The sequence below is a fragment of the Anopheles merus genome, chromosome 3R (assembly GCF_017562075.2).
Source record: "Anopheles merus strain MAF chromosome 3R, AmerM5.1, whole genome shotgun sequence".
Classification (NCBI taxonomy): Eukaryota; Metazoa; Arthropoda; class Insecta; order Diptera; family Culicidae; genus Anopheles; species Anopheles merus.
The window spans coordinates 9,550,906-9,573,418 of NC_054084.1; the positions used below are offsets into that span (position 1 = coordinate 9,550,906).

General features: G+C 47.0%; 1 protein-coding gene across 8 annotated transcripts in view; it reads left to right on the forward strand.

The window, feature by feature from the left end:
* LOC121596383 (follicle-stimulating hormone receptor) overlaps positions 1 to 20,579 on the forward strand; it is a 101,753-nt gene extending 81,174 nt beyond the window's left edge. For all 8 annotated transcript variants that reach the window (XM_041921277.1, XM_041921274.1, XM_041921275.1 and 5 more), the window contains exons 4-17: positions 9,045 to 9,116; positions 9,821 to 9,964; positions 10,074 to 10,217; positions 11,168 to 11,239; positions 11,526 to 11,597; positions 12,246 to 12,314; positions 13,845 to 13,982; positions 14,075 to 14,215; positions 14,323 to 14,388; positions 14,682 to 14,825; positions 14,963 to 15,034; positions 15,106 to 15,404; positions 16,017 to 17,750; positions 17,860 to 20,579. In XM_041921277.1, the coding sequence (XP_041777211.1) occupies positions 9,045 to 9,116; positions 9,821 to 9,964; positions 10,074 to 10,217; positions 11,168 to 11,239; positions 11,526 to 11,597; positions 12,246 to 12,314; positions 13,845 to 13,982; positions 14,075 to 14,215; positions 14,323 to 14,388; positions 14,682 to 14,825; positions 14,963 to 15,034; positions 15,106 to 15,404; positions 16,017 to 17,750; positions 17,860 to 18,158 (3,466 nt within the window). In that variant the 3' untranslated portion in view covers positions 18,159 to 20,579. The remainder of the gene's footprint in view (positions 1 to 9,044; positions 9,117 to 9,820; positions 9,965 to 10,073; positions 10,218 to 11,167; positions 11,240 to 11,525; positions 11,598 to 12,245; positions 12,315 to 13,844; positions 13,983 to 14,074; positions 14,216 to 14,322; positions 14,389 to 14,681; positions 14,826 to 14,962; positions 15,035 to 15,105; positions 15,405 to 16,016; positions 17,751 to 17,859) is intronic.
* The last annotated feature ends 1,934 nt before the right edge of the window (positions 20,580 to 22,513 follow it).

Below are 22,513 nucleotides of genomic sequence, written 5' to 3' on the forward strand. Positions count from 1 at the left end.
TTACCCACATCGAGCTTCTTCGGAACGTCAAACCAGACGACGGCCCGTCACTGTACCACCACCCCACACAACCCTCCCGTGGCACAGAAAGATAGCGAGAAAAGTGAAAGTTTAAGCAAGTGGGATTTGGGGCTATCTTTATGCCTTTTGTTGCCCTTACCGCCTTCGCTTCATTCCATCATGCATTGGTTCGCTTTTCGATCTACTACTGCTGCAATTTGCTCGAGGACGTGGTAGTTTCGTACTGAAATTGGCCAAAAATTGCCCAGACAGCAGGCGGACACCATGGAATGGAATGCAGACATCTTCAAACCAGCCATAAAAATAGGTACTGAACGATCCGGCTCGTACCGAGTGTGATGAATTTTCTTACAATCAATCGTTCTCGATGGAGGCGCATGGTGGCTGTAGAACACGATGTTACGATTGGAAGTGAACAAGAAAAAAGCCCCCCAATAATAGATACCCTCACCAACCTGGGACCTGATGATGGCAATCGTCTCGGGCAATAATCGGGTCCGGGCACAGCCCAAAGCCGTCCCGCATGCCGGCCCGATGCACATGCGATGTGGGAATCCGGGTCGCATGTGTCGGAATTTCCGTTCCCAATCCGGAGATGTAAAGAAGGCAACGAAAAAAACATGGCACGGAATGGCCACGGCCTTTTGTAACGTCACCACGAGATGCTGTGGCTGTGATATCATTGCGCTCGCTTGCGGTATCAGTGTAGCCAGTGTGTTTGGAAGTCGGTTGGAGCGAGCGGTTGTCCTAGATATGCCATTAACAATAGCATTCGCGGCGGAATGTCGAGCGTTCTTGGATTCCGAATAAATTGCTTTTTCTTGCCAACTTGGCGTGCGGATAGGGCGGTGCGCCATCCCTCCATAGACACATTTCTCGCCCTGCGCGTCATCACTCTTCCGTTGCGAATTTGCAGTGCGTTGCGTTATCGATGTTGCTCGCCCGCCACTTTAGCGCCATTGATTTTATCACTCCACGGGATAGCGGGGCCGGGCGCTGACTGTTGCATTCCTGGCTGTAATCCTCGTCGCTACAGCACTCTTTGTGTCATTCTCTTTTTTTTCGCTCCTTCTTTCCACTCAATCCCAGAAGGGGAGGATTGCAGGCGCTGGGATCAGTTCTCATCTCGACTCATGCTGCTTTTATGGCTCGTCGATGCAGATTTCCATAGAATAATGTTTACCGTGGCCATAGTTGCTGCTGCTGCTGCTGCTCCAGTTGGTGCACCTCGTCCTTCCGCTTAGCTGCAGAAAGGCACACCGGGACAATGGGATATGAATGTCGCTTCGAAGGTGCATCCTTCTTTCTTTCCTGGCCCCGGGTTCCTACATCTTACAATCTTCCTCGTTACATGACACTTACAAGCGACATTAGTTTTCGTACCATTATTTTTATCGCATGTTAGTCAGCTTTTCAGTCACTGGAAGAGAAAGCTGGGATGGTGCTTTTGTGTGCTGTTGCCGACGTTAGTCAGTGCTCTAGAATGTGGATGAAAGGATCGAGAGAGATAGAGAAAAAAAAGATGCAGGTTGTTAGTGTAAAGAGACCTTCGTATGATTATTGCCCTCTTGATCACAGTTCAGATAAGTGTGTAGGAACTTGCACACCCCCTTTTTTATGTTTAGTGAAGTAATATTATTTTTACGATCTTTTAGCTCAGTGTTATTCAAACGTGTGTTCATAAAGATCATGTAATGCATAGGAGGTTCTCTAATCCTGGTCACGTCACCAGCGATGCCTTATTTTTGCTTATTTTGATTAAACTGTTTTGTAGATGGAATTAAAACTTGATCTTTGAAATGAGTAGTACTTTAACATTTTTAAACATTCAGCTAAGATCTTGCAGTAAACCATCTTGCAGCAAATAAGTGTAACGCTGCTTTGCTGCAAAACACTCTCGAACCATTAAACAAGATCCCAAGAGTAATTCAATTACAGATGACTTCATGCATCACCATGCAATGTTTTCTGCCCGAAATGAACTTGTTTTCTCACTGTACACACACACACACACACACACACACACACACACACACACACACACACACACACACACACACACACACACACACACACACACACACACACACACACACACACACACACACACACACACACACACACACACACACACACACACACACACACAACGAGTTCTGCTGATTGCAAATTCATTCGCCGCTTCTCGGTTGGCAACATTTTGCAAAACAATTTACAAACAATCGTACATCGCATATCGCCGCAAAACTTTAAGCATAATCCCAGCGCAATGACGACTGCAAAGCTTCCCCCATTCGCTCACCAGGGGTACAGGGCACCCGAGAAGACGTGCAGTAGCTCCAACTTGAATTAGCAAACTTTCTCTATTATTTCTTGCTGCTCGTCCCTCCTCAGTATCCACTGAACCGAAGCACGATGCAAGAAGTAACACGTGTGTGTGTGTGTGTGAGGGTGTATGTGGGCAGAATTGTGGGTTTGACAAATCTTACTGTAAAGTTTGTCCCCCGAAACCCCCTCCCATCCCATCGCGGACGCGTGCGAACGCGACGCTAAGCAAATATTCGAGTGCTGAAAGTGCGCTAAGAACTGTGCGCACACACGCTGGGCGCGAATAGCAACCCCTTATCAATTTGCTGCAGTAAATCATTGCACAAGAGTTGATGCTTTTTTGACACCCCGTTGCCCGCCGTACGAGCAGCAGCACTAGCAGCATGCTGTGACACTGTTGATCGCTGCTGTAGAGTGAAAACCGCGTTCACGTGCGTTTGGTTTGGCCGTACTCGCACACAAACACACTTGAAGCATCCGGTGCTGCAAACAATTCTCCAATGGGCCCAATGCCCACACGTGCATAAGAAGCATCATGCTCAAGATTTATTCCAGACGATGCCACCGCCAGACAACGTCGATTTGTTCGTCGATGCTACCTACAAAACCACCATCCTCCATTCTTCCATGTGTTCTTGCCAGCCTGTGAAGCCTTGCACAGGGGGGAAGGAAAGTTTTGCACTCAAAATGCATAAATGCATACGAAGCGGTTTTGTGTACGGTGTGTGTGTGTGCTATTTGCGCTGTGCACTTTCTGAAGAAGAAAAGTTGCTCATTGGGGTGTTGGTTGCCGAGGATGGAAACATTTTTGAAATTCAATTTTTGCTTTCATCAGCCTGCTCTTTTTGCTGTGGTACGCTCTTGAGCGTGTGCTGTATGAGTCATGTTGAGTTTTTAGTGATCGTTTTTTTTTTCTTTGAATACTGTGTTTAAACCTGACGTTTGTATTGAAGTAGCACGTTTAGAAAGAAGTAAAACGCAAGTATTTGAAGCAAAGAAGCTGAACAGTAAACGCTTTATTTATGGAGGTAAATGCAAAACAATATCAATGATAAGGAACAACGCCATGCAATAAATAATGCATGCACATTCTCCACATCACGATCCACAACCCAAATCCCTCTTTCCCAAGGACTTCATCTAAAATGAAAACAACAGCGATCATCCTTTTCCAAAGCACAACGCATTGCCTTCACGTGTTCTTGCTGTGCTAGAAACAAACCACTAAATGGTGAAGGAAATTGATGACCGCCATGACCCAAAACTGCACATGCACATCCCACATGGAAGACGACGGCTGCTGGTGCTGCTGCTGCTGCTACTTTCGGTGCATTACTCCTGCTGCATTTTTCATGAACCGGAAGGAAACGTAAACGTGCAGGCAGCCGATGCGCTGTCCCGCTTTGAAGCTGCCACTTTTCCCAACAATGACAAACAATAGTGCAGCGCGTGCGAGCAACAAAACCGTACATCTATCTCGCTCTCGCTCTCGCTTTCTTGGAGTAGACAAAAAAAGCACATCTTCTACAAAGCCCCATACACCCGGCAGAGCCAGCCAGCCAGTGATGCATGATTTATGGTCGCACGGTTTGACCGCTGCATCGTGTATAAATTAGCGTCTTATCGTGTGTTCGTGCTGCCCGGGCGCTTTTGTCCTTGCCGGCTCCGGCACTGATTCGATGATAAACAACATTATTCCTCCTACCCCCCCTCTTTCCGCCTCCACGACCACAAACATCATGACTTTTCGCGCAAAGCACGGGCGAGAAAGAGCGCAAAAGGGAAACATGGCAAACCACAAATCAGCTGGGAGGGAGGAAAATTTAGTTGAAAAGTTTTTATTTTCCTCGGTTTAGCGCAGCAAAGTAACAGCAACAAAAAACTCTAACGCCACGAGCAAATTGTTTTCTACTTCTTCTTCTTCTTCGTCCTTTATGCACTTCTTGGTGTTTGGTTACACGTTTCTTTATTCGTGCTGCTGGCAATGAACTGGAAGACAGCCCTCAGGCGAAGCTTAGCGCGAGGACAAATGAGAACATCGGCCCCATGGGTTCGCCCTCGTAAAAGCGTTCAGCCGTAGCCGCAACACACTAGCCGGAAGCGCCGCCGTGCAAAGCTCTCCACCAGCAACAGCAACTCAACGTGCGTAAAGATATTTAGAACTTCGTCCATAAGCGCCAACCTAGGCAGGAGAAGACGTAAAAAAGAAACCCCAAAAACCTTCTCTCTCTCTCCTTGGACCCGGGGAAAGTTATGCACAGATTGGAGCTTTTTTCTCTTTCGGCCTTTCGGAAGAAGGTATGCGGGCACGGTCGCTGTGGTGAGGTGTTCTTATGATAAATGATTGTTTTGCAAGCTCTCTTCTCATTGGGTGGGCGCTACCGAAGCTTTTGGCGTTTTGGTTACTGTCGGACGGATGCAAGACACGATCTTCCGCCGCCGCTACGATTGGGGATGTCTGTTTTCCACCCGCTCCATTTTGCCAAATCTATTTCAAATGTGCTTCCGGATTTTTTTTTGTGTGTGTGTGACTGCCAACCATGGAAGATTTTTGCCCCGATCGGCTAGTTTTTAGTGGAAAGAGTGTAGGGAGGGAAACCGTTGCTCAGCTTATCACAAACGACATCCGCTTCCCGTCCATTTATTACCGAGCGTTCAGGACTCATTTCATTTCGCTGTCATAAACATGCTCGTTTTTGGTCGCTAACTTATGACTGGTTTGGAAAACTCTCGTCCATTGGCTTCCGGTAGGTTGTTTTTCGCAGTGCACTGATCGTAGGAAAAAGGTTACCTCACTGCAAACTGTCCAAGACATGCGGACAAAAAGCCTAGCATGTATGGGATCTAGTTTTTTCTTAATATTAATTTAGGGAACCGACGCTAAAAATAGCTTACCATTTTATTGATGATTTTTTTATGAAAAAGGCATTCCATTATCAACATTATCCTGAATTCTGAAAAAATATTGATTACTTGCAGATAAAACCATTTTTCGGGATACTTTGGCTTATCATTCACAACAAGAGGATAAAAAAATCTCTTTACAAAAAAAAATAGCCATTGTACAGTTTGACATTTACTGGCACGTTCATTTATCTTGTCCATTCGATGCTTCTTGGCGGTTTAAGTTTCTTATCATTCTCGTCCCGGTCGATTGGTTGCGTAGAAAAGAAGTTTGATGACAGCACTTAACAAAAGCAGCAAAAGTAGGTCAACCAAAATCAGCCAACGCAATTTTTTTAAATAAACAAAAACAACCTACAACGGTTTGTTTTTCCTTGGGCTCAAAAATTTTGAAATAAAACTCCCATGCACAAAGCATACATTTAGGCGTATGATGATTTTTATGGCTGCGAAATTAAACACGCTGTCTGCTTCGCTGTTTGCCTTAAAGTATGCAATGCGCGTAGCAAATCCTTGTTATTATACGTAATCAAATTTATAGCTATATTTTATTAGTTTTTGCCGTGATATGACAAACAACAATTTGTGTTCTAAAATACAAAATTCATATATGTAGGCATGGCAATTTATTGTTTTACCATCGAGCACCTTTTGCTCATTAAACTATTAATCGTTTGGTATAAAATTTAATGACATAGTTATCGTTATACCCAAAAGACATTTTCTCCCTCATTTAACAAATATTTTCCCTTCCCAAAACACACACAATCTTCATAGCTTGTAAGCATCCATTAGCATCATGCTGTCCTGAACCATGTCACACCCTGTGAGCCTAAAGAAGGCTCATCGACCAATCCCTCGTCGGTACCCCAGCAAATTGTCACCGACACACTGTGCATACCTTCCCCGGTCTCGGGCTGTCACACCCGTGCTCTAGCCATTCAAGCCGACACCATATTCATACATTAGCCGACAGTCGATCCCTTTGGACCCTTCATCACACACGCTAGAGTGTCGCGCCGTTGCTGGAAAGGAAACCGTGTCCCTAGCCCACTGCCCCCAAGCGTTCCCAGTGTGTGTGCTGATTGCATACGCACTCATAACCAGACACCTTTTCTTCTGATGGTCCTCCCGGCTGGGGCACCCGTCATCGTCGTCAGCATCATCGGTTGACAAACAATCGTATGCGATGATTTACTGCGCTGTCTTCAAAATATGCCCGGCAGGCCCGGCGGTATAGAATTTTAATCTCTTCACCCCACCGACCCCATCGACCCCCGACTCTCACCTGAGTGGAGGGCAACACACCCGTTCCATTCGACACCCGGTTCGTAAGTGTCCGATGGTGCTCGGGCTGGAAATTGACGCCTGCTGGGCTGTAGGCCTGTTTTGCCCTCCCGTCCCTAGTAGAAACAAGATCGTTAAAAGGTGCCGTTAGTGTCTGGTGGCTCGTTCTTTTTTTTCGCAAAAGAAGATGCTTCCATCCCATTTTGTGACCGTTTGTGGCGATAAGAAAACGCCAAACGCCCTTGGAAACGGTCTCCCTGACACATTGGGATGATAAATTGGTTTTCTGGGCCGGTCTGGGCTGAAGTTGTTATTTTACGTTATCCCTTTCCCGCCCGCCCAGGTCGACAGACGCGTTAGCAATTGTTTGGTCGTGTGGCGTTTGGTCGCGGCTTGTGGCATTTTAATATTCCTCTTTTTTGATGTGCTTAACCACACTCTTGAGATAGCGCGAAGCCCGAAGTAAGAGTGCTGCTTGGGAATGCTTGCGGTGTCACTGAAAGCACCATTAACCGTCACGTGTGTACCTATTCAAGTGTCAGCATCACCTCGGGCCATGTCCCCACGACCCGGCACGTCACGGGGAGCAAGTGTATCAAATTAGTGATCGCAGACACCTTTCCTTGGCGGAGAGAGTATTGCCTCAAAAACCACCCCCGTCAAAAGATACGGCATGTTTTGATGGACGCTGCTTCTTACACCTTCGCAGCACGGAACTCCGGAACATGGAGGCACCAAAAACGGGCAGAAAGATAAAAGCGAAAAGACATAACAACAGCGAAAAAACCCCTCTATGATGGATTTATTTTTATGTACGACTCCCCGTCGCGGTGATACGGAATCGCGATACTACGGAACCGTCCGGAATGGTCAAAATAATGGGCTCCCGGGGTCGGAGCTCAGATATCAGATCCACGGACAACTTTCTTCGTCCTTGAAACGGTTCTGCCCTTTTGCAAGACCCAAGGGATTCCTGTGTTGGTGTTTTTTCGTTCCATTTACCGGACACTGGACGACGGCGCGTTCCAAACAAGGTCTAAGCGTGACCATCAAAATGGAAAACGAGAAGTAATATCAAACAAGCATTTCACGGCGTAAGGTTTTGCTAGGATTTGTTGCAAACTTTTTTTACTACACGGTCTTACTATTTTTTTTTTCTCCCATTTCCCGTTTTGCCGGTCGCCCGCTGTGTGGCCGTAAATGTCACAGCGGGTGGGCTCCGTTGGAAAGATAAAATAGGAAAGCCCGAGCCCCGAGTTGCGGAAATTCATTCATTTTGAATAGTAAAACTGATGAATCAGTGTGTAGCCTCCCCGAATGTTGCTTGCGTCATGTTTCACGGTGAAAAGTTTTCACATCTTCAACCGCAAAGAGCTGTCTCGGTTTTTCCCCTCGCATCCTGAAGCTGAGATGTGATTGAGAGAAAAGAGCATATGTAAGACGAGCGTGCGTATGGGGATAATCCACTATTAATCCAACAATGCCTACAAGCGTGGCTCCAGCTTTGAAATGGAGCAGAAAATAGCAATAGAAAGGAAAGGCTCCATCAGAACTCGCTGCCAAAAATAGACCATATTGTTGCTGCTAGTTGCCTTCCTGCGTAAGCTTCCCGAAGCTTCTTCCTAAGAACATCTTAAGCCCCGTGTTAGACTTCTTGCTCTCCGCACCCCAAAAAGCTACATTTCGGAAGAGTTTATTGCATTATTTCGTCGCACCGGCGTTATCCGCCGCCCGATGACTTCCGGTTTGTGCAGCAATTCTTCCGTCCGTCCGTTACCGTTATATCCCTCTCAAAATGGATTATTATATCCTCCCCGTTAGGCACGCGACGCCATTCGCACCAGAGCGGGGAGCAAAAAAAAAAGGATAACAATATTTTCGATGCTTTATGGTAAACGTTTACACAGCTCCGGCCTCGGTTTAGCAAACAAGGTAGCAGTCGAGTGGTGTTTCACAATTTTGTTTTTTCGTTGTTTTTTTCGAACCAAACTAGGTCAAACCTATTACCGGGCGCAGCGCCGATGTCGATGAGGCTAATTATTTACGCCACGAAAAGCCTCCTCTTTCCCATGTTTTCTTCACTTCCCCCTTCGTTTGAAACGGACAAAAGGAAAACAGCTCCATCTCGAACGGGTAGCGCTTCTGATCGTGCGCCATAAATTACCTACGCTAATAGTAGGCAGACTGTGCTGTGCTGTGTGTGTGTCAAGAAGGCATCGGAAGGAAGTGTTATTTTTTCAGGAAAGCAGAGGGTTGAGGGGAATGGACGTCGCCGGTTTTTCGAGTGGCACTTTGCTATCGGTAGTGAAATATTATCCAACGGAGGAGAAATCAACTCGATCGGAAGCAATTAGTTCGTTCTTTCGCCCAGCCCAACGCGTTCGGTGGCGATCATTACAAATTTTGGGGGTGTGAGGGTGCTCTCACATTAAACCTACAGTCAGTGAATGATTTTTTCACTACTAATGGAGTCTTTCTTCCTTCTGTTTTCTTCTTCTTTGTAGAGATCTAAGTAACAACAACATAACCAACCTACCAAATAAGTCATTCGACATGCTGCCAAATCTAGAGGAGCTGTAAGTATGAAAAATGAACTTCTGAGCCGAACAGAGTTTAGTAATTAATGCTACCAGTTTCGGTCGTTATTCGTGTCAAAAGTTGGCTCAGAATTAGAGCCGGCATTTGAGTGGCCGCTGCCTGCCGATCAAAAGTAATTAAATCGATAACGACGTAGGTATGATAGAGCCTTTCTCACGCTCCTTGACGAAATAGGTTGAGTTTTACGAAGCAGAGAGAGAAAAAAAGCCCCAGTTCCGGTTCACGAAGAGACAGTGCAAATATTTTGTAATTAAAAAGTTTTTCATCTCCCACACTGCCTCTGTTCAATGTCTTTTCTTCTCTGCCAATGCTCGTATAAGTCAGCAGTTTTATTAGTTTAACTCTTTGAAGGCTCTTGCTGATGATAGTGATGATGAGGATCGAGCGTTGCGTTTAAAATTGTCTTCCTACGTTGGTACAAGTTGGTACAAGAGTTTTGTGTTGGTAAAAGTACATTAAAAAGTTGTGCCGTAGGATTTATTTTTAACTTCCACACGCTCCTCCTTGCCAGCACACAAGATCTCACTTCCACATAACTAGGATCATAGCACAGGTTTTGCAAAGTTTCAGGTGTACGCTTCCATTTCAATTTTCACTGCTAATTGAACGCACTGCACAGGCAAGCTGAAACTAACTTTCATTTCTCCTCTCGACCTGCCTTCCCCACCAACCAACCGACCAGAATCCTTTCCCACAACAAGCTGGATCACATTAACAGTGAAGCGTTCTTCGGGCTGTCGAACCTGAAGAAGATTGCACTGCAGGGCTGCGGTTTGGTGCGCGTCCCGATGGAAGCACTGAGACGCATCCGGACGGTAACCACGCTGTAAGTTACGACCCCCAAACCAAACCCAAACAGTTTCCCGTCTGAGCAACGTTTAATCTCTGAACACTGAGATGGTTTTCTTCGGTTTATGATTTATCACTACCAACAGCTACCTAGACAACAACCTAATCGCCGACATGGAGAACGTTACCTTTCGGGGGTTTCACTTCCTGAAGAATCTGAGACTGGAGGGCAATCTGCTGCAGCGGGTACCGACGGACGCACTGATCGGACTGAGATCATTAGAAGCTTTGTAAGTAGTTTTGCTTGAGTGGGTTTGCAGGGATGCATTTCAACTGCCGCTCGATTGAAAGGATGTTGATTCAATTTCACTTCATGCTTCATATGCGCTTGTCAACTTGTCAAAGTGCACTCGTCCGTAATTGATCTGTCACAAACTTTCTCCCCACACAAGTTGAATAATCAATCAAAAAAGTTCCGTACTTTCCACGGGACCGCACAAAAGATGTTCATTTTTTCCTCACTTACCCAACGGCAGCAGCAGCATGACAGCAGAGAAGAAAGCTGCCAAAAGCCAATCGAACCGTCGTTGTATATGATTGAACAATGGCACATTTTGACATGAGCACCCTTTGCGTGCATATGACACACGATACGGACCCATTCCGCACAACGAGAAACAGTTGCAAGATGCAACGCTGTTGGCGCACTTCCAGCGAATGGATAACGCTCTGGGCGTGTGTGTTTTTTTGTTTGGTTTGTTTTGTTCTCTCGCACCGGAAATCCTTCCCCGGTGGACATTTTTCCGCTGAACGATCTATCTGGCAAGCGTTGACCGAGATTGGAAGCCATGACATTATTTCATGTGACATTTTTGCAACAACAAAAAAAAAGTGTGTCATTGCAGTGTAAGTGTTGGTGCCGGATGCATTTCTTCTCTGATTGAGTAAGAAAGAGTGACAGAGGGAGACAGCAAGAGCACAAAAAAAAGAAAACTGATACGCAATCAGCCTGAAAGCAGTGGCCTTTTGTGTCTTTTTTACACTTAAATGTAGTTTTGTTTCAAAGCATTTTATCAAAGCGAAAGAAATCACTCGGCAGTTTGAAATATGATGCCACGCTTTGCAGCATTAAAAGCATACCCCCGAGCAGTGCCGAGCGTGGCGAGGGGAAACGAAATTTCTAAATGAAAGTACTCATTGTGTTTCATTTTTTCCACTTTCATCTTTTTTTTGTTTACAGAAATCTAGGTAATAATTTACTTACAATAATCAGAGAACGAGATTTTCCAGTTTTGGATAATTTATACATGTTGTAAGTAGATCGTTTCTTTATGCTAAATTGCACAAATCAAGATGGTAGCCTTTTGAAATTGATGAGTAAGGTGTAATTGTCATGCAGATTGCATTACTTGTTCAGGATCTGTATTGCATACTTTACGGCTGACCCAGTGAAATTAGCCTGTAAAGATTCAAATCGCCTAAAGGTATGCAATATACATGGCATTGACTATACTTAAAGTATTTCACTCGGCTATCATCTGCTAAAATCGTCTCTGGCAAATGAATTTCAACTCTAACTTCCTACCTTTCAATTGCAGAATATTAAGAAGAAATCAAATAAGTGAAATTACTTCCGGTGCTTTAACGAACCTAACACGACTCAAAGTTTTGTAAGTATTCCTTCAACACAAACCACACACACAAAAAAACACTGTGACTTAATTCACCGCCCTCGTCAGCCACAGCACCATCCCCTTTCTCACACCTCAACGCTGCAGATCGTTTGTTGTCATTTGCACAAGCATAAACTCCTCCTCTACCGACCCAGATCGGCTATAAAGTGATAAAAAATAACAATTGCAGCTTCAAAACTTTCCCCTCTCCGTCCGATTGGTTCAGATAAATTTCACACACAAATAAATCGGAGCAAATAAAAAGAAAAACCGTAGCTCAAACCACCGGCCGTTGCACAATCCACGCCACCCCTTTTGCCAGCAGAGATAAACGAGAGGGATAAAGTTTGCCAAAATTATTTGCATAAAACCCACCGCGCCTAGAGTAGCGCAAGAATCAGCCCCACAGGATTCCCCCGGGTGGTTGGTTAAAAGGATGCCCGTTTTGTGTGTGTGTGTGTGGATTTTTTCTCTGCAACGGACGATTAAAACTTTCAAATAAATTCAGCGTGCGCGGTGTAAAGATGGTGTTTGGTGACTGGAAGGGCAGGGTTGGTGGTGATATGCATTTCCGGTCCCTTCTAAACGAGTGCACTTTTCACATTTGTTTCCATTCTTCCGGCCTTTTTTGTTTCATTCCTGCAGAGATGTAGACGATAATAGCTTAAGCTCTATGCCTGTTGGCCTCGAGAATCTAATGATGCTGCAGGAAATGTAAGTATACGATATTGAACTGCTACCAGAGTGGCCCATTTGGGTGTGGGAAATTACGACTTTCCGGAGGATGGGGAGAACAGGGCCATAAAGCTGTAAAATTGCTGGTAAAAGAAAAGAGGTGATGTGTAAGTTTTTCCGATCCCTTTCTGACCTCAAACAGTATTATAATCGGTTCGGGTAACGAGCTGGGAGGAGCCACACGGAGATACTTTAATGCCTCTGCAAAAAAAAGGAAACTACCGACCGATCTTGGCTTGCTTCACCGGGTTCCGAGCTTTGCCACACACAGGCAGGTCAGAATGTGCAGGTTTTATAAATTTTCAATCTCCATGTACGGCTCTATTCTGTGGTAATAATCGTACCGCACAGAGCAAACCACCGGACCCAACTTCCGAACAAGTGGGCAGACCTATTTCGCAGCAATTTAATCTCTTATTACACATTACCTCATCATTCAATTCGCTCACATTGCCAAGCAGAAGCCACAGGAGAGGTTTCGTGAGAAAGCACAGATACGGAGCCAAGCCAATTTTCCACCTCACAACCGCTACCGGGTGCTTCCGATGCGATTAAAATAGAGCAGGATATTACTTCTGCGAACCGGAACCTCTCCAGGTTAAAAGAGCACAGCAAATACAGGCATCCTCCGAGGGAAAGAAATGGAGAGAGATAGAGAACGAAGAAACGAAAAACAGCAAGATCCAGCGAAGGGTCATATCAAGGCAATTACTGGTGCTTTTGTCTTGGTCCATTCCCGCAGACTGCTTGTCCTGTCCGCTTTTTAACTAATTGGATTTACCTTCCCATTAGTTGTGTCCGCAAGTCCGCGATTGTGTCCGTACCAGACTGCTGGCCCATCGTTTCACCGCCGCCGGCAGGCAAATCTTAAGCATCCGCTGCTTAAGAAGACATACATACAGTCCTCGGAGGCACGTCCACGACTACTTGGACTGCTAGTTCCCTTTAATGGGATAGTGCAATCCCGCAAACTGTACCGTGTCTATCAAAACGGGGGATTTTTCAACTCGTCCTCCGCCCAAGACAGCCTCCCCGGTTTTGCAGAAAGTCGCGAGGTCAAACGAAGCCATACGGTTGGGGGTTGGAGAGGCTAAAGGTCCTGGTGGTGGATAGTGTCCGGCTTACGCTTCCGGCTTCATTCATTATTCATAAGCCTTTCAACATTTCTGCTGTAAGATTTACGTCGTTTTCTATTAGTGGCCGGTTCGCCCCGGGGCCGTTTGCTTCGTCAGCACGGTTTCGCTGGACGGAGAACGGCTGCTGGCTGTCACACGGCTGCTGGTACCATCAGCCTCCTGTTGCGATGGGTGCGAGTAGACAGGCTCGTGCAGCTTTTACGAGACAGAAACTTTCATTCACTTTTATAGTTTTGTTTTGCCAGGAACAGCTACGGTGGAGGGTTATTTTTATATGAAAATAATGGGGAATGTCTTGGGGTCGTATCGTGATTTTATGCCCCCTTAAAAGCATTGCATAAGCTTGGTTTCTCAATCCCAATTCCTTCCGCAGCTCGGCATCGAACAATCGCATCCGATGGGTATCGAAGGGCGATTTTCCGAAAAATCTAGTCTCGCTGGATCTAAAGTCCAACCCGCTGGCCGGTATCAAACCCGGCGCGCTGCAAAACATGCCACGGCTCCGAAAGCTGTAAGTACCATCCAGCTACAGTAGTTCCATCCTAAGCTACTTCTCACAATTGCCATTCTTAACCTTTCGCTTCCCTCCCCCACTGACCAAAGCATTCTTTCCGATGTGCGCGGCCTCAATGAACTACCTCCACTGGACGGCTGCACTTCGCTCGAGGTGCTGCGGCTGGACCGAGCCAACCTGTCCAAAATACCTGATCATATTTGTAAGACTTCACCCCGCTTGAGAAGCTTGTAAGTGACCCGGACCCGAAGCGTAGCGTGCAAGCGCTTCCATTTGACCCTCTTTTTTTTTTGTTCACTCTCTCTCTCTTTTGCCTCTCTCTCTGAACTCGTTCCAGGGATTTGAAATCCAATATATTGTTAAGCATTCCAAATGTAACAAACTGTCGTGATTTAAGATTGCTGTAAGTATGCATCCTTTCCCTTTATACTTTTCTCTTCCCCGCCAAGTCGTCCGGCCAGGAAGGTGGGGCGACAACGGTGAAAGAAAGATGGGAAAATTACATTTTTCTTTATTATCTACGGTGGTGTCACCCGCTCGCTTGACGCTTTCTATTTCTCCATCTCCGGTTTCTTCCCCCTTTTTTCCTGATGGGTGCGCTGTGCTTCCTACTTGGAACTGCTGCCGACCACCGTTGGAAAAATAAACCCCCCCGCCCCACGGCACGCCTCCCGCAACGCTCTCCACGCAATGCAGAGATTTAGCCAGCAACAGGATAAGCTCACTGCACGGTGCACCGTTCTCTAGTCTCGGTCAGCTGCACGATCTGCTGCTCTCGAACAATGAAATCGAATCTATTCCGCACGACGCATTCGTCGGGCTGGTCCGGCTGCAAGTGCTGTAAGTACACCGGCGGTACCGAACACAATCATCCCGATTGGAGCATGAATCATCGGTGAAATTAAATTCAATTGCATTTGTCTCATTGCAACGCGTTTTTTTTGTGCTTTTTATTTCCCTTTGACCTTTTCCCGCAGAGACATGGAATCGAACCGTGTTTTCTTCATCCATGCGGACGCATTTCGGCCACTTAAAAAGCTCGAAGACTTGTAAGTGCAACGGCGACGGTGGTGTAAACGTGTATAATTTGGTTATTTTCCATGCTTTTTTTCCATTACAGAAACCTAGGCAATAATCTCTTCCCGCAGCTACCGACGGCCGGGCTGGAACGGTTGCTCCATCTGAAAACGTTCAACAATCCACACCTGCGCGAGTTTCCGCCGCCGGAAGCGTTCCCCCGCATCCAGACGCTCGTCCTGTCGTACGCCTACCACTGCTGTTCCTTTCTGCCGCTCACCACGGCCCTACCGAAAGTTCCTAACACCTTCAACATTCGCGAGAACGTGCTGTTCCCGACGGACAACGAGTTCGACATGAGCCTGTGGAACAACAGCTACAACGATATCTGGCCGCAGCTGCGTAAGTATGCCGCTGTGCAAGGCGGCGTTGCTGCTGTTCGGGACGCTTGATTGTGCTTTTGTTCTGGGAATTTTGTGAACGAAAACACAAAAGGGATGGTCTTGCTTTTTAGTTCCTTTCCATGAATGGAGCCAAAATGTGGGTAGGACAGCTCTCGCCAGAAGTCTGAATAAATTCATGGGCACAACATCAAAGATTGCGGGTGAAATATGCACTCAAAGTAGAGTCGGCAGCTTTTGACCCAGACACATTGCTTTTCCCGGAATATAATGCTCACAGACAGGATTTTGAAAGTTTTTTGTCTGAATTTAAAAGTAATTTAGACATCCTCTATGTACGAAAGCTCTTTAGAGCAGCTCATGTAATGCGGTTTGCATACATTTAGGCGGTTTATTTTGTTCAATTCCTATGAACATACTCATCATGCTCATTCAATATATTCTGCAGATTCTATTAATAGGTTGTTTGTCCTTCAGTTCGACCTACATTGAACCACCTACGACCCCCTTTTCCATTTCCAAGAACTTGTTCATACTCCATACCGCTATAAAAGCTTATTAATTAAACGATTCTCCCTTCTCACACACTCCATCTCTCTCTCTCCTCGCACAGAAAACCTAAGCAAGAAGTTCGGCACCCAAATCAACGACCTGTTGAACGCGTACGGTGCCGAGTACGGTAGCTATCCCAGCGGTCACGTGCCCACCTTCCCGGACGAGTACTTCGAGGACGAGCTGGGCATAACGCACGCCTCGCCCACCGCCCAACCAGGCTCGATCCAGTGTCTGCCCGAGCCCGGCCCGTTCCTGCCCTGCCAGGACCTGTTCGACTGGTGGACCCTCCGGTGCGGTGTTTGGGTCGTGTTTCTGCTCGCCATGCTCGGCAACGGGACGGTCGTGTTTGTGCTTATCTTTTCCCGCTCGAAAATGGACGTACCGCGCTTTCTGGTGTGCAATCTGGCCGCCGCCGACTTCTTTATGGGCATCTATCTGGGCTTCCTCGCCGTGGTGGACGCGTCCACGCTCGGCGAGTTCCGCATGTACGCCATCCCCTGGCAGATGAGCGCCGGCTGCAAGCTGTCCGGCTTTCTGGCCGTGCTCAGCTCGGAGCTGTCCGTGTACACGCTGGCGGTGATCACGCTCGAGCGCAACTACGCCATCACGCACGCGATGCACCTGAACAAGCGGCTGTCGCTGCGGCACGCGAGCTACATCATGACGGTCGGGTGGACGTTCGCCATCACGATGGCCGTCCTGCCGCTGCTCGGCGTGTCCGACTACCGCGTGTTCGCCGTGTGCCTGCCGTTCGAGATCCAGAAGGGTACCGGCAGCCTGGCGTACGTCGTATTTCTCATGTTCATCAACGGAGTGGCGTTCCTCATCCTGATGGGGTGCTATCTCAAGATGTACTGCGCAATACGCGGCTCGCAGGCCTGGAACTCGAACGATTCGCGCATCGCCAAGCGCATGGCGCTGCTCGTCTTTACCGACTTTATCTGCTGGTCGCCGATCGCGTTCTTCTCGCTGACGGCCGTCTTTGGGCTGCACCTGATCTCGCTCGAGCAGGCGAAGGTGTTTACCGTGTTCATACTGCCACTCAACTCGTGCTGCAATCCCTTTCTGTACGCGATTCTTACCAAGCAGTTCAAGAAGGATTGCGTGCTGATCTGCAAAGCGATCGAGGAGTCGCGGGTGACGCGTGGCATTGGCCGGTGTCGGCATAGTTCCAATTTCAGCAATCGGCACACGCCCGCCAACACAAACTCGCTGGTGGAAAGGTCGTCGAAGGAGCTGCCACCGCTGCTCCCCGGGCAAACGTGCAACTGCTCTGCCAAGCTGATGGAGCAAGAGTCGGCCCGGCTGCGGTTCCACCATCACCAGCAGCAGCAGCAGCAGCACCATCTGCGGCAGGGCGTGCTCGGGCGTACCTGGCGCAGGCTGATGCTCTGCAGCTGGGGCACTGCGGATGAGCGGAATCGGCGCGGCCTGGGCCGTAATGGCGACCAGTACGCGTACCAGATTGCGGAGATTCAGCAGAAGCAGCACAAGCGGGCCGGTTCCGTGTCGTCCAGCGAGAACTTTAGCTCGTCGCGATCGGACTCGTGGCGCAATGCGCAGCATCATTGCGGCATTCCGCTGCGTCTGCTCGATCCACGCCGTCGCCATACGTCCTGGTTGATAACGCGCAAAACGTCGCAGGATTCGAACCTGTCCAGCTCGCGGAACGATTCCTCGGGCTCGACGGCGACGCAGAGTACGGGCACGTGGCGTATCTCACGCTCCAGTGGCAGCACTTCCGTGGTGTTGCCGGGTGTGCGTATCGACGGTGTTGGTCATCCTGTTCCCAGTAAGTGAAACGCCTAAATGTAGGCAATCCGTATCTCAAATTGGCTTTTTTAAGGCTTTATTCGCTCACAAACGTTTATTGGTTGTCTTTTTCTCTTCCTTATTCATAGGTACCGCGCGCCAGTCCATCCCCGGTGGCAAACCGCGCCTCGTCCGCCAGTCGGCCGTGCAGGAGGACACGCACGAGCTGTCCTGCTCGCCGCCCCGGCTCGGCGTGCGCTTTCTGCCCACGATCCCGTCCGCCGCGGACAGCAGCGTCCAGCTGGACGACGACACGGCCGATGCGGCCAGTCCGACCTCAAGCCAAAGCGGCAACCAGCCGGCCCCCGCCCCGTTCTACGCCATCCTGCACGGCAGCGGTCCTCAGGCAACCGTCTCTAGTCTTAAAGATAAAACCAAACCCCCGTGAGTCGGGGAGGCGCTGCAGGACGACGACGATGACGACGCTTCGCCCTCCATCTCGGTGGTGGGGCGCGAGATGGTGGGAGCAATCGCAACTGAAGCAGCAGACACTGTCCGTGTCCTTGACGATAGTCCATACCTTTAAGTATTACTTTTAATTCCTCAGCGGCATTAGTATGTGTGAGTGTGCGTGTGCGTGTGTGTCTAGTGTGTAGTGTACCGTCAAACAAACACAGGAGAAAGATCGGCGGGGACAAACTTTCTTCTATCCCAGGGAGGATTCGTTCCCTGCAGGAATCATGCTCGCGGAGGAACCATTTTGTTTACCCTTCCTTTTCGCTCATCATCCACCTTTCTCGATGTTGTCCTTCTTCGTCATTCTATCCGTCTGTTTGGGCCAGTGGAAGCGAATGTATTGATGTGCGTGTAAGTGTGCATGTTTGAATGTTATCTGAAGCGATATTGTACATAGAACGAATCGTTGCTAAGCTCTCTAGCAGCCGGAGCCAATCAAAAAAGCCAGAGCCATATTAAAACGGAAGAGGTAAAACAAACACCCCTTGGATAGCGAATTCGAGCGCGATATGTAGCGATAAAAAGCATGCAGCAACAGTAAGCCGAACGAGTACAGAGTGTGATATTAAAAAAACGATTTTATACAAAACAACTAGCGGAAATATGTGCATTATGTGAGGTGGGTGGAGTGGGTGTATGGCCGCCAGCCAGGACGGTTTGGGGAGAGACAACTAGAAACGAACTGTGAGCGAGGCAAATTTTTACAGGAAAACTAGGAAATGGGATTGAAGTAGGGTATGCGTTGTGTTGATGATGAAGTGATGGTAATTCACGTACGGGGACTAGACTGTTTGTCTATTTTGCCTGAATTTTTAAGAAGATGAGTTAAAAAACAAAATCCATTAGCAAAATTAATCGAAATTTCCCAAAATCATACAATCTTTCATCGATTTAAGTACCACAATTTCCGACCACATGTTGTACGCGACGGTAATTTATGCCACACAACTGCTGCTCAAGGTATGCAATTTGTTTGGAAAATAACTTGCATACATGCTGGCGCTTCATCGTGCTGCACGCAGCTACAACCAATAGTTGTGTGCAACATCTCACGGCAAAGCATTGCGTACAACATTGAATTGATAAATTCAGGTGCTTGTGCTATCGCTCACCAGGAGCGCTAGTGTCGCATTGAAGATAGTTTCATTTTAGATAGGTTTTCGATAAACACGAATATTTTTGCTTTCTCCTTTTTGAATACAAAACTAAATTGAGACACAGGAATGAGCAAGACTTGAAAGGATAAATGAAATAAAAAATAAAAAAATAGCAGCATGTAAATGGCAGGAAGCCGTCCAGAGACAATAAGTAGCGAAATGAGAGGGAAAGATAAACATGCAAATGCACATGAAGCACAACACACACAACAAAACATCTATTTTTATGCCACTTCTAGCCAAGATTTGAAGGATACAAATGCATCAAATGCTATCGTGTACCGATGTGTGTGTGTGCGTGTGTGGAATGGTACAAAAGCGGTTACAAAAGAAGATACAAAATTTAAATCAATTGTATAAAGCATACCCGTTCACTGTTCTGCAAATAAGAAAACAAAAACAATGCAAATTTAAAGAAGAAACCAGTATTAATAAAAACCACATATGCATACACAGTTTAGTGCGATACCACAGACAAACGATACTGCCAAACGCCAACAGGAATAACATAAACAAACATAAATGTAAATGTAAATGGAATTCACACCAGTGGAGGAATAGGATCAAAATTACTCACAACACTGCCACTTCTTACAACAAAAGGTGCGGGAAGGACAAGTATTCTTCTCGCGTACAGTTCACAGTATTAATGGAGAATCAGATAGGCAGGGTGGAGAATTTTAATTTTACTAACGAAGCAGCAACTCAAAACAAAAGGAACGACACACGAACGGCAGATACTACAAAGCTTGTAATCCTACAATCTAATTCAAGCAGACACATTACGCGCCCGAAAGCACAATCGATTGAAAGGTGAGCTTTCGGTTTGCGAAAGCGTGGCTGCATCGTCGGTCGGCGCTTCCCGGTGCTTACGAAATTATATACATAAAAATATATATATATTTATTGTAAAGGCAGGCAGGACTGTACAGCTGCTCCTGGAGGAGTTTTTATAATGATTCCACCATTGCGGGGTGGGTTCGTGGGCTGAGGGAATGGAAACGGCAGCGCAAAACTGACACGAAAAGCGAAACGAAACTCCAACAGGGTGGGCTAAACAACGTGGCAGTAAGAGAGCGTGTATATTCGCCCCGCATCACTCCGGGTAAACATGACTTGTAACCAACCCAATGTAATGTAATCGACTGCATAAATGCTCAGCCGCGAGGAACGCGGTCCGCGGGGCAGACAAAATAAAGTGGATATTTAAATCGTAATGCTTTGTGGTGTTGCTTTTATTTCTTCGAAAGGTTTATTGGATGTTACGCTTCGCAGAAGAAAGCTGGATGCTCTTTAATCAATGGACTGTGTCAGAAAAGCGCCAGAAATTATGCAAACATATTTCAATACACAAAACGCCTAAAATTATGCAAACTGCAGTTTAAAGCGTTCTTATGCTTTTAACTTTTTAAATGCTCTACAAACAAAAAACTTGCCATTTATTACTAAAACAAATAAAATGTAAATTCAAACAATCTTCACCAGCTTCGATAATCGCCCATCATCCACTTGAAGCTCATTGACCACCGTTACCATAGTAACGACGTCCGCGCTGAAACCTTCAACCCGTTGTAAAGATAGGCCACTTAGATTAAGCTTAATCATCAGCAAAACGCTTGTCGTCTAATTCAATTACCAAGTGCCGTCGAAAGTTGAACGCTCCTTCAACGGTAAAGTATGCTACTTACCCAACGTTCACGGAATTTGCTGTTGAAACAATGCTTCAAATACAGAATCACGCATCTGTGCAAAAATAACACTTTTAAACCAATGTTTGAAGCTTGTTTGGCTAAAGCTTTTGAGACCAGACGCTCCCAAAACCGACGCAATCCGACTTTTCAAAAATGACTCATTCTCGATAATTCCTTTGAAATCGTAATCTTTCCTCAGGGCAGCCGTAAGACAACGCACCCAATCCAATGCTGCTCAATGCTGAGCCCGGTTTCTTGGTAACGGCAAAGTTTCGTTCCTCCGGTAAGCAAAAGGGAGGCGAAGTTGTTGAGGAAGCTGTTTCTTCCATTCGATGCTCGTGTCAGGGTTTTTGGCTAATTGGCGTCAGTTTTAATCTAATTTAAAATTGGCACAATTTTCTCCCGTTTCTTTCCACCTCGGTTTCTGTCTGGCTTTAGTGAAAAGTTTTATCAGCCCCACTCCAAACGCGGCTAAGATTAACTTCCTTTCGTTTAATATGCACACGAAACACGTAAATCAAATTGTCGTATTTTTACAACTAACAAGCAGTGGAAAGCAATTGCCGGGGCTCATAAAATATTGATTGTTCTTTTGCAGTGTTTTCTTCGGTTTGTTCGGTGCTTACCATCACCCTGGACAGTTTATAGAAAACACACACAAAATCGCTTTTCTTTTATCAAACCATTGGCCACCTTTTCGAAACGCATTAAATGCCGTGCGAAATAAAACATAAAACCCACCGAGGCGCCGGGGATGTTCCCTCCACAGCCGTGCTCGGTGTGGATCTTCCGACGGGCTTTTCCCTTAATGACACCAATCCATCGAAACTCATTATCACTTCGCACGCAATTATTTGTCATCACGCTGATGAAGCACACACACACAGCGATGCACGCCCGACGGTGATGAAGCACCTTCATAAAACCTTCGCCTCAGCCTGCCCGTTTCAGGTGTGCCGCTGCTACCCTGCGTCAGATTTCCCAATCCCATTCCACGGCGAAAGGTTAGCCCCATATCCGGGGCCCCCGTTCACCGAACTCGCACCATAAAACAACCAGTTTTTATGGGCGCTTCTCTCGACGGGCCTCGGCAGAACAGCCCCAAAACCACCATCGTCCCCGGCCCAAATGGACCATTCTCCGTCGGCCAGATTTTGTCATCCGTCGTCTGTAGAAGAGCAAGGTGTCGTCTCGTGCGCGCTGACTGGCTGGGACACATTCGTTGCAATATGAATGGAGGACAGTTTCAGCGTGCCGTTCGTTTGGTGGATGATTTGGAGCGGTCGTTTCTATCCAGCACTGTTCCCGAGGGATGCGTTTCTTGTTTTTGTGTGTGTGTCTGTGAAGGACCGTTCTCGTGCACGAGTGAGCCGGGGCCGAGAAGGGGTTCGTTATTCTACACCGGCGTGGACAGGTTGAATGTTTTCCACGAACGGGGT